At 37.3% G+C, this 12,308-nt stretch overlaps 1 protein-coding gene across 4 annotated transcripts in view; it reads right to left on the bottom strand.

Annotated features, from left to right (window-relative positions):
• Positions 1 to 10,835, bottom strand: part of agfg2 (ArfGAP with FG repeats 2) — a 16,238-nt gene extending 5,403 nt beyond the window's left edge. The window contains exons 1-11 of one of the 4 annotated variants that reach the window (XM_081393331.1): positions 10,085 to 10,651; positions 9,887 to 9,939; positions 9,482 to 9,575; positions 7,135 to 7,250; positions 6,891 to 7,038; positions 5,861 to 5,987; positions 5,567 to 5,671; positions 4,793 to 4,825; positions 3,175 to 3,363; positions 2,542 to 2,626; positions 2,359 to 2,405 (exon numbers count right to left, since the gene is read on the bottom strand). In XM_081393331.1, the coding sequence (XP_081249457.1) occupies positions 2,359 to 2,405; positions 2,542 to 2,626; positions 3,175 to 3,363; positions 4,793 to 4,825; positions 5,567 to 5,671; positions 5,861 to 5,987; positions 6,891 to 7,038; positions 7,135 to 7,250; positions 9,482 to 9,575; positions 9,887 to 9,939; positions 10,085 to 10,216 (1,129 nt within the window). In that variant the 5' untranslated portion in view covers positions 10,217 to 10,651. Of the gene's footprint in view, positions 1 to 2,358; positions 2,406 to 2,541; positions 2,627 to 3,174; positions 3,364 to 4,792; positions 4,826 to 5,566; positions 5,672 to 5,860; positions 5,988 to 6,890; positions 7,039 to 7,134; positions 7,251 to 9,481; positions 9,576 to 9,886; positions 9,940 to 10,084 lie in introns of all 4 variants that reach the window. The other 3 variants (XM_081393329.1, XM_081393332.1, XM_081393330.1) reach the window with 3 other exon arrangements.
• Positions 10,836 to 12,308: the final 1,473 nt, after the last annotated feature.

Genomic DNA, 12,308 nt, shown 5'->3' with positions numbered 1-12,308 from the left:
TGTGGTTATGAGTCACACACAGCAGAAAGTCTCTCATTACCATGAACTGCACTTTGGATCTACCCGTGTTTTGGCTTAATTATTGTGAATTTACAGATGTTTCCATCTCAGAGGCTTTCTGAGGTCATGCTGTAAGATCGTCACACACAAGCAGTGCTGGGACTGGGTAGTAACTGATTACATGTAATCTGGATTACGTAATGAGATTCCAATGAGATTTTATTGATTACATAATTACAGGTTATTCTCACAATGTCAGTAAATTATTCATGTTATATTTTTCATTTTGCTTTCTAAAAAAGCCTATTGCTTATGTACGTTCAGAAAGTCTTCCAGGTTTGTGGAATTGCACACACACAGACCAGCCACTAGATTAACACATTGATTATTATTTTAATTATCATTTAGTGAGTCATTTAACCATGCATTACTGTCTTTGGCCGGCTTTTGTCTTTCAAACGCATTAAAACATACAAATTTGCATAATTTCATATTTACATGCAATGCAGGGATTCCCCAACTATTTTGCCAGCTGAATGTATTTGACCAAATAGATTGACTTGAAGCAAGCCCTGAGATTTTAAGTTAATAAGTTAGGTTATTAATAAAATTGAGTCAATGATAATAATAACAATAAATAATAAAATTAATTTCACAGTTTTCTGATGTTGGTTAATGGTCAAATGACATGCAGGTAAACAAATAAAATATATTTTATTTTATTAAGTGTTGTATTTAGATAGTTTTTATTTTAAAATTATTTTAAAATTAAAAATTTTTATGATTTATTTAATAGCTTTTCATTAAACTCACAAACCCCAGTGTGACAAACCCTGACGTAATATAATATTTAACGCACTTCAGGTTGTTGATAACAAAGAATGGAATATATATATATTTTTTTGTATTTTTATTTTAGATAAATATGGTACAAGATTATCCTATGCAAATCAAATGTGATAAACAAGTTAGGTAATTAATCTAAAAGTAGTCGGATTGTATTATCTTGTTGTTACTATCTACATTTTTTGTCATGTAATTTGTGGAGGGTGTATATGTAATGAGTGATTATAATCAAGGTATTCATCAATATTTTCCCTCTAGTTGAATGACTTCTCTAGGCTTGTGAGATTTTACTTTGTTATAGAAATAACCAGTGTGATCAATGAAATGTTCTTTTCATGTATTCTCTAATGTCTGTATTTGATATCTGAATGCAGTGACAGTGCTTTGCCCAGCTTCCAGAAATGAAATATGGAAAGATGTTTTGTTTTGTTAAGAAAGGTCTTCAACATGTGTCAATACATACATCTGTTTTTCGACTATAGGTCACAGGGGTCATTGAAGTCTATGGTTTAAGGGCACCTTTCTCAGTTAAAGCCTTACTTTCCAGTTAGACTAAAGTGTCCTCTCCTTCAGAGAAAGAACGCATTATCTTAATGTTTTGAGAGGACTCTCCTGTTTATAGTTAGAGCCTGGCCAAATCCAGCCTTGGAAAAGCTGTGTGTCGGTGTGTGTGTGTTAGTCTTCTTGGTTACAGGTTAAGGAACCACTGGCATTATGGGAGATTGACTGAGTTGTTGTTCGAGACATGTTGGCGCCCAGCAACCCAAATCTGCGACCTGAAGGGTCACGACGTGCCTAACTTCAGGGTCTGAGTGTCAGCCGCCTAATTGATGGAGATATGCTTCAGTCTATCTGTATATGTGTGGGAAATTACTATATTTATCTGTTTCTTAGCCAATGAGAATCATTCAACCTGAAACAAGGATGTAGCTTAGACCTTGGTGAAGGGTATAACTGCTCTGTGTGTGTGTGTGTGTGTGTGTGTGTGTGTGTGTGTGTGTGTGTGTGTGTGTGTGTGTGTGTGTGTGTGTGTGTGTGTGTGTGTGGTGTAGGGTATAACTGCTGTGATCTTTGTAACTGTAAGTTGGGCGGCCTACGAACTCCTGTGTGTGTGAGTCTTGAAGCTGAACTTATGCTGATGAAACTGCAAACTATCTTCAGTAAATCTTTTCTTTCAATTTATTATAATTCTGACTCCGGGTCTTCATTCATCATATCTGGTGTTCTGGGTCTTTGACTGTAAATCCCCTTACATTTGGAATCAGTAACTGACTACAATTTGTAAGTAATCTACCCAAGTTACTGTATAATGACAGCTGAGGTTCTGTTTAAACACACAGGATTATTACGGATCAATGTATATTAAAAATATATATATATTATTACTTGTTTACTCACAAATAACTGCTTTAAAACCCAAGTCAAAGCCAAAAGCCATTTCTATTGTAGTTCAGAATCAGTTCTGGGTGGGTTAACTAAATAAACTACATCGCACTGCTGTGAATTGCTCACTTGCAAACGTTTGAGATCCGGAGGTGGCCTCGGGAACACCTGGGGAGCTGAAGAAGAGAGCACAGGAGATTGAGGGAAACCGCAACAACAACAAAAATGCACAGTAATGTGGGTTGGAAAATCTTTCTATTTAGTTTGGACTGATGTGTGTAACTAATAGGAATTTTTTATGTTAAGTTTTACCTTGCAGGCGTGGAACTTGAGGACAGCCGGTTCCCAAAAAGGGTGCTATACTGAGGCGGTCCATCAGAGGGAGCTGTTGTAATGGCTACAAAAGTGTAAAGGGGCTTGTCAAAGCTATAACGTGACCCTGGATCACAAAACCAGTCACAGTATATGTGGCAATATCCAACTGCAATAGCCCAGGGGCAGACCTATACATTGTAAGGGTCAAAATTATAGATTTTTCTTTTACGCCAAAAAACATTAGGATATTAAGTAAAGATCATGTTCCATGAAGATATTTAGTAAATTTCCTACCGTAATGTGAGTGAATGCAGCACAATCGCGAACAGAAATGGACAACTTTAAAGGCGATTTTCTCAATGTTTAGTTTTTTGCATCCTCAGATTCCAGATTTTCAAATAGTTGTATCTCGGCCAAATATTGTCCTATCCTAGCAAACCATACATCAATATGAATGGAAAGCTTATTTATTCAGCTTTCAGATGATGTATAAATCTCAATTTCAAAAAATGTACCCATGTGACTGGTTTTGTGGTGCAGAGACACATCCATGCAAGCAGAAATGCACCAAAGTTTTAAATTATTTTGAGATCTTTATCAACTAGCTTAAAATATATCTCCATAACCTACCTGTGACAGGTGTGTTGTCTGTGAACACTTTATCAAGCTGTGATAAGACTGCATACTTATCCTGAGTGACAGGGGGCGGAGCAACAGAACTGAGCGTGTTGTGGGCGTGGCTCAGACCCCCAAAATCCAAACTCATAGATTTAGGGAAGGCTCTGAACGCAGCTCCTCCCCCAGTTGACAGAGTGCGACCTAAACCAATCAGAGAGGCTGTCAGTGATTACGCTCTCAATGCTTTTCCAATCAGAGTTGCTATTGATATCTAAAGATCGTCATTTTGATTCATTGAAATAATAAAGTTGAAGTACTAAATATAATAAAACTGAAAAATTTAAATTTAGGCTAAATAGAAATATTAGCATGACTAAAATGTTAACCACAATGAAAATATAGAAAGAAAAGCTAATTCAAAATATAAAATACACTGCCCAGGCAACAAAAAAAGGTTTGGATTTAAACAGGCAAATGCTTAAGACAGAGTCTATGATTGGATCATTTTTACAGTGATTATTATGTTTCTAGCGTGTTATATGTTTGGCAACAGATCTTCTAACTCTAATTGATGAAGTGTGTAGCTTTTCATTTCTTAAACAACCATGCAGGAAGATACATGATAATATTCCAGGATGACAATGTCAAGTTTCATCAGGCTCAAATCGTGAAAAAAAATATCTTCTGTGTTAGGCAGAAGAAATACATTTATAAGTTTTGAACAACTTGAGGACAAATTTTTTGCGTATTGAACATTATTAATCGTGTTAAATGATTACTAAACTTTAGGCTGCACTGGCCACCTGCTCCAAAAACCATGAAAAACACTCCAGCTTGATACATTATTCTTAAATATATTTATATATTAGAAAACAGAATAGAAGCAATAGTATAGAAACACAAATATTCTCCCATACTTGAAATGACTAAAATCAAATTCCATACTTTTCCATGCAATATCCTTTATTGGTATTCCAGTGTATTCTACAAATAATTCCACACACTCTTTCACGCGTGAGCACAGACGTGCCACGAGCGCTTTTCTAAATATACCTTTACTTTAAAGCCTGTGCCATTTTCATTATCAAAGAGCAGATTGTGTCTCCTTGACCCGGCAGAGCTGTGATGTGTGTGTGCAGGACACATTCAGTATCGCTCTGTGACTTTAACACGGCACTGCTGGAATCTAGAGGCTCCGTCTGAAGCCACCGCAGCGAGAAACATCTCAAAATTGTGATTTAAAAAAAAAAAAAAATTACATTTAATTGTAAAATGTTTTTGTAGCTCGTTTCAATTTGGATGCACTGGCTAATATAACACTCAAAGATACTGAATAGTGCTTATCTTGCATTAAGTCTAGCTTGGCCACTTGATCTTGATCACTGGTTTATTGTTAACAGCGTTATTCCATGGGGGTTCAAGTCTGCATACTGTCAAGCTTTTCCTCTGCTTCTCTCTCTCTGACACACTCACGGCCCTCACACATACACAGACATTATATCTGCATTTTATTATGTCACGTTTTTTTCTGCCTGTCATGGCTGGCTCACTCAGCAATCCAGCCAGATGGTCTGAGGTACAGCTGAAGTGTCTGCAGTGCACAATCACATATATCGTTTATGCGACTTACCTAAAGTAAAGCTGTTTTTGAAAGTGCTACTTGCTGTGAAATAAAAGATAAATTGAAACTGTTATGGCTTAAATAGTGAATCATTTTTTTAAAAATGCAGAAATTTTGATATAACATGGGATCCGACATTTTGTGAATCCAAATTAAAATGCTTCTGTTTCCATTTAAAGAACATTTTAATGCTAATTTTATAGTGCTGGCAACGATTAATCGTGATTAATCGCATCCAAAATAAAAGTATGTGTTTACATAATATGTGTGTGTACTGTGTATAATTATTTTTGTATATATAAATACACATATGCATGTATATATTTTAAAAATATTTGCATGTATATTCTGTATATTCATACATAATTTATATTACATATAAATATATTATAAATAACACATTGATTCTTAAATATATACATGCATGTGTGTGTATTTATATATACAAAAATAATTATACACAGTACACACACATATATTATGTAAACACAAATGCCCAGCACTAACATTTTATGATAAATTTAAGTAAAATTTTGTTAATTTTTAACAAACAAAAAAAAATTACATAGTATACCTTTAAATATACTACTATTAAATGTACATCCTATTAAATTTACAAACTTCTTTGTTTGAAATATTTCATAAAAAACTTTATTTCCAGAATTAAACAAAAAAAAACCCCAGATTTTCAACGTGACCTTTTGGACCCCACTTTATACTTCATAGAAATCTATTTTATGTGACGGGCACAATATGTGTGTGTGTGTGTGTGTGTGTGTGTACCTGAAGGACGTGGAAGGGCTGGAAAGGAGGAGGGATGATTCTGGGGTCCCATTCCCGAAGAAATGATTCCCGGCCTCTGTCTCTCCACGCCACTTAACAATGTGTCTTAGACAGAGAGAGAGAAACAGACAGACAGGAGAGAAGAGGAAGAGAAAAAAGTAAAACATTTAAATCAAGACTAAATCACAGTCTAATGATGACTCACGGTACAGTGCGTCTGTGTAATTAATCAGGAGAGACCAGACAGAAGGAGGGGAAAGGAAAGGGAGAAGAAAAACAGATTGAAGGCTGTACCTTTAATGGGATGATCTCTGAAGCTCTGTGAGCGAGTCGGTCTGGCAGTGAACACTTCAGTACGGCTATCAGCCGGAGAGACCGCAGGAGCTCTGTCCCATATTGACAACTGGGACTGGGACTGGGACTGTGGGAATACACACACGCATTAAAAATCAGATCACCACCCTCGATGTGACACATTTTTGGGGTGGTTTTCAGATCAGAGATGAAAGCTTGAACCAAAACCCTCTTTTCCTCTCAAACAGTCCTCCAGTTCATCAGGCCTGAGCTCATAACAGTGAAATTACAGCTTTAATACGTATTCACTGATACTAAGCCTATTTATATACTCGATTTTCCTTCCTCCTAAAATCCTCTGATGTCATTTTCATTTGTAATAATATAATAATAATAATAATAATAAATAATAAGAAGAAGAAGAAGAAGAAATCACATCAAGGGATTGATAATACTATTTTCAGTCTAATAATAATAATAATTATTATTATTATTATTAGGAAATTACATCAAGGGATTAATTTTATTATTATTACTAATATCAGTCAGATAATAATAATAATTATTATTAATATTGAGAAATTACATCAAGGGATTATTAAAAATAATAATGTATTATTAAGAAATTACATCAAGTGATTCATTTTATTATTACTATTATCAGTCAAATAATAATAATATTATTGAGAAATTAGATCAAGGGATTATTAAGAATAATAATATTAATTTATTAAGAACTTACATCAAGGGATTAATTTTATTAGTATTACAAATATAAGTCGAATAATAATAATAATAATTATTATTATTATTATTATTATGTGACTGATAAATAACTTTTTTTATTGTTATTACTATTATTATGTGACATAAATAAAAAAATAGTGTTATTATTATTATGTGACAAGTAGAACAAAAACGTAGGCAGGAATGATAATAACACTAATAAAACCAATATACAAAATAAATAAACATTCATCAAGACAGTATTGACATTTTTTGTTGTTTCTCTATCTCTTTTGTTCCTCACCAGTGTGCGAGTGGGCCGGGCCGTGGGGTTCAGAGGATGTCCCGGCGGAGGCTGGTTCTGAGCGGGCCCGTGTGGAGCTGGAACAGCCTGAACCCCCGGACCCCACGGGGACTCCACATCCCTGCGCATCTTGCTTTTAGAGAAATGCCTGGAAAAACAGACACTCTTTAACTTTCATCTATACACAATCCATTCGGTGCATGTCTTAATCATTTCGTTTGATTCAAACTGAGACCACACTCACCATTTCTTCCTCTCATATTTGTCCTGCAAGAACTCTTTCAGCTTCTGTGTGTCACGTGCATCAAAACAGCCGTCGGTTTTGGGGTCAAAAGTGCAGAGCCAGGTCCTCCTTCCGACCTAACAACCCCATAAACCAAGAACACAGTTAATCACGCTCTTAAGCCTCATCAACTGTTACAGGCTAATCTTCATATTGCATAGAGTACTTTCTCAAAGGAGATGTTATGTAAGGACTTTAATGTAAAATTTATGTTGTGCACCATCATTTAGAAAGCATTTTGCGTCTTTGGGGTTGTGTTTGCAATTAACTTAAAAGCTTTATTATTACTGAACATTAATAGTTAATGTAAGCATGTTTACATTAACAACAGATATTGTTTGTTGCATTACAAGGAAACTGTGTGCTGTACATGATGTGTCTGAGGTATTTCAACAAATTAGACTGTGGCTCATGAACTTATTTTAGCATTGAATGAGCTTCGGTGCAAATTAGCAGGCTGTTACACAATGTGAATTGTGGATTAGTGGCTGTGTAGTTTTCATTTGTCGTTCACTTTAATGTCATCGCTAGCATTGATATTAGCTATGCCAGTCTGTTCATTCTCATTCTCAACACACTTTACTGACAGAGGAGAGGAGGAATGAGTCAGAAGAATTTTTGCCAGTGTTACACAAGCATGGCGCCCACCCTCAGAGCATTCGTTTGGCTTCAACTGCAATGAGCAAAAATCCTGTAGTGCCAATTGTGGGTGTGAATGCGAGTATGTGTGTGTTGGTTGGGGAGTGAAAGAGCAGCGTCTGTACTTGAACCCCATTCAGATTTGCTTACCAGAAAGGCAAGTTCAGTCACACACTCATGGGAAAAACACAGTATATTACAAACTATTTATTAAAACTATATATTATGCCCACACACCAGCTTAACACAAGCTCTTGGTATCTAACTATCTAACATTTTCTCAAAGCACTACCAAGTTAAACTGCTTTTGTATTTTATATGATGGAAGCCATTAAATGTTTTTAGTCTATCATTTCCACAGATGGAATAGGTAGTTTTGACAGACATACACAAGAAATACAGCCAAAAATAAACTGCATAAGTGTATCCATTACACATGTGGTATTTTCTATTAATAGAATTCACGTTATGTTACACATAAGGTTGTTGATAGGTAAAATGGGATATACTATATTTCTTTAATATGTTCAAGGTTTGCTGTTTTATTCTATTTTTGCTATCACTGTAATTCAATTTTAACAACGTATTAAGGCAAGAATTAAGGCGGTTCTGAAGGCAAAAGGGCGTCCAACCCGGTACTAGCAAGGTGTACCTAATAAAGTGGCCAGTGTATAGGCCTGTATCCTTATTTAAATCATTTACCATAATTTTTTCCTTCTTCAATGTTGAACCAAAATTGTTCGTGCTCTTTCTGACCTTTTTTCCTTTAAGACTCCTATACACGCCCTCTTCGCATGGGTAGCAGGACTGTGTTACGTTTACTTTGAGCTCTGGGTCACGGTTTACTGCAGGGGTCAGTAATTTTTACCATTATGATGGCAAAAAGCATTTTACAATACATATCGATACTGGAATATCTGAAATAATGCTCATTTTCCACAGAATAGATACACAATACCAACTCCGACAGCGAGTTACACACAAACCCACGTCTCCTCACTCACTCCTTTCATTTGCTCTGTATGAATATTGTTGGTGTTACAGGGCTTGAATTATGGCATGGGATTGCGCTTATTGCACATATTTTCAATAATTTCCGCAGATTTTGTGCTCACAGCCAAAGTGTGCGTGCATAAACCCACCTCTTAGCACTAAATTTAGTTATTTTTCGCTGCTTATTGAGCTTAAACAGTCAAATACATACAAAATAATGTCATAATGCCGGTCTTGGTGAGAATTCACGTAAACGCAGTCAGTAATGTTTAAGTGAATGTCAACAGTTGAGAAAGAAAACACATGTGTAACAGTATAATGGATCCGTGCGTCAGGTCTTAAAGTGACAGCAGCCTAATATATCTGCTGCTAAATTATGAGATAATATTAAAAATATCTATTGGGCAGTTTTTCCCCATTGTATTGATGTGAAAATTGTGGCCAGTGAAAATGCTGAGTGGCGAGTAACTTTGGAAATCCAAGGAAGTCAGTGAATAACGTATTATATAATATGATACTACTATTAGCATGCAACATTTTAACCAGCCACCAAATAGAGTACCCGATCGCTTTTGGGTCCAAGGGGGGAAGAATTTTGCACAAGAAGAAAATTCAATTTCAGCCTAAGAGCCTTAAAAGCAAGTGGTTTCACAGCATCGCTTATGTTGCCACTCACCTCGTTACCGTGGTTTTGCAAAAACTCCACTTCCTGTTGAGAGAAGGTTGTCATGGAAATAGACTTAACTCTATGGGGTGGGTTGAGCCCTCTCCTGAAACAGAAACAAATCCCAAGCAATGAAACGTTCAACGGGTTCGCATTCATTTTTAATCGAAATAGCAGAAACGTGTGAGATAAATGGTGCGGGATGTGGCAGGGCTGTGATAACGACAGTAGCCTAAGCTGCAAGAAACCTCTTGCAGCAATACATTACAAAACAGTGAAGGAAGAGGGCTGCGTATCTTTCATCAGTGCTGGTGAGGAAACTGGTTCGTAAGTGAAGTGAAGTGCAAATTGAAGAAAAAAAAATCACACAATTCCTTTGCTGACATGCAAAAAAACACTCTTATATTAATGCCAAACCTGAAATCATGACGAAATGATACGTAACACAAGCGAAACTGTCTGGGACACGCCTGAAAACGACAAAGTAGTAGTAAATACCGAATATCTCGAATGTAAACACAACCAGACTCGCGCTGCATTGTAGCTACAGAGTTTGGTGAATGCTACTAATGAAATTCTTGACATTATCGCATGCAGTTGCATGTTTTCACTCACAGCATTCCAGAGCATGAGGTGCACACGAAGCAGCCCACGGTGATGTCGATGTAAGTCACCCCGGGTTGGTTGCACTCGAAGCAGTGTTTGTTGACTCCCGCCTGGGCGAGCTCGCGGACCTTGCGCGCGCATATCTCCTGGTTGTCCCGGTGCTTTCTGTTCGACATGCTTCTTCTGGAGCCCTGTAGTCTCGCGCACACACACACACCCCCCTGGCCCTCAAGATGGTAATGGGGGAGCCGTTTTCTTTTCACTGTTGCCCACCGTCGCACTTTTATCCCCCCGCCGCCGTAGTGTTTCTCACGCGCGCATGCTGAACGCGACTAAGCGGCTGGTCGTCTTGATGAATTGCTCAGGCATGAACAGAGTCTTTACATGCGTAGTCTCTCGTGGTCACGACTGGACGGGAGTTTTACAACCGCCCTGTTTATTTATTCATTCCTGCGGTTTTCTCCTCTGGGCGCGGAGAAAATCCGATTCTTGTCATTGCTTTTCTTCGCTCTGCTGATTCTCTCCGCTCGCGCACCGTATCAAACCGCGCAGCCTCTGCTGTTGCGCACCCGTATTTCCTTCCAGGGATTCTGGGGGAGACTGCGAACAGAAACCTATGGGAGGAGGACGGAGGCAACTGAGTACTACATGCCTCTGGAAAGCGAATAATGCGCGCGGGATAAGTAGGGACTAATCTGCTTAACAATATTTAGTTTGTGATGGCTGCTGTGTGGTCATTATTTTGTGCTTATTTATTTCCAGTGTTACCCAGCAACGTGAGATTTTTATCTTGGACGCGAGTAGGTTTTTTTTTTTGTTTTTTTGCATAATGTTTTATCACGCCCCTCTATGACGTTTGAAATAAAAATCGCTGTCCTCCGTGTGTTTATTAACTCTTTACATGATGAAGCACACAGTTTTCCTCATATGGACCACGACTAAACCAAATAGCACACTTGGCGAGTTTTAAGTGAGCGCGTCCTCCGTCCTGTTGACACATTCCTGAGTCAAATCACATTAACGGAGACATCTCAGCAGTTACACTGATGTAATGTTGGCCTGGTTCCTGGTCTTGCAGTGACTGTGAGTGAAAACCATGGTGAAAACACACGATGCGTGTCATGAAGTGGCAACTAGCAACCAGCAGATGTCACAGCTTCGCCAAACATCCACTTTAGCTTCAATGAAGGGTTAGTTAGTTCACCCAAAAATGAAAATTATCCCATAATTTACTCACTCTCAAGCCATCCTAGGTGTATGACTTTCTTCTTTCAACCAAACACAGTTACATTAAAAAATATCTTAAATATACTTTATAAACTATAATCACTGGCTTCCGGCAAAGGCCTGACTGACCTCTGGCCCGACGTATTGACAAATGTGGAAGCACAGAGGATAGAGAAAAACAAAACACCGGTCACGAATTAGAAGTCCAAAACGAGAATTTTTACAGAGAGATGTTTGTTGCCTAGCCCTATTTGTTTGAACCACGATGCTTCTACTCTCACCTAAGCTTACGCTACTCCTACATCCTACGTCATACGTCGGGTCAGAGGTCACTCTTCCACCAGAACTAGACTTGCATTTGGCCGTTACCGGAAGCCAGAGATTATAGTTTATAAAGTTATAAATATTAATATCTTTCTTACAAAAATGCATCGCTTCCCTTCAGAAGGCTTTATTAACTTAACCTGGAGATGTGTGGATTAATTTTATGATGGATGGATGCACTTTTTTGGGCTTCCAAATCTAAGGTGCCATTCACACCCATTATAAAGCTTGGAAGTGCCAGGATATTTTTTTAATACAACTCAGATTGTGTTAGGCTGAAAGAAGAAAGTCATATAAAACTAGGATGGCTTGAGGGTGAGTAAATTATGGGATAATTTTCGTTTTGGGGTGAACTATCCCTTTAGATATATAGTAAATTTTGTCATCATTTACTCACCCTCAAGTTTCTTTCTTCTGATGAACACAAAAGAAGATATTTTGAAGAATGTCGGTATCCAAACAGTTGATGGTCCCCATTGACTTCCATAGGAAAAAAATCACCTGTTTGATTACTGACGAAATATCTTCTTTTGTGTTCAGCAGGAGTAAATGATGACAGAATTTTCATTTTTGGGTGAACTATGACTTTAATAGAAATTTTAACGTTGTGTTGTGTTTTTTCTCCATTTATTTTACACTTTCTCAATGACTTTTATGCTTTGCTGCCTCTAAAACATTATTT

This window comes from Scardinius erythrophthalmus (assembly GCF_964197995.2).
Source record: "Scardinius erythrophthalmus genome assembly, chromosome: 2".
NCBI classification, from domain to species: domain Eukaryota; kingdom Metazoa; phylum Chordata; class Actinopteri; order Cypriniformes; family Leuciscidae; genus Scardinius; species Scardinius erythrophthalmus.
The sequence above is the reverse complement of the archived record's forward strand: the minus strand, read 5'-3'. Positions and strand labels throughout refer to the sequence as shown.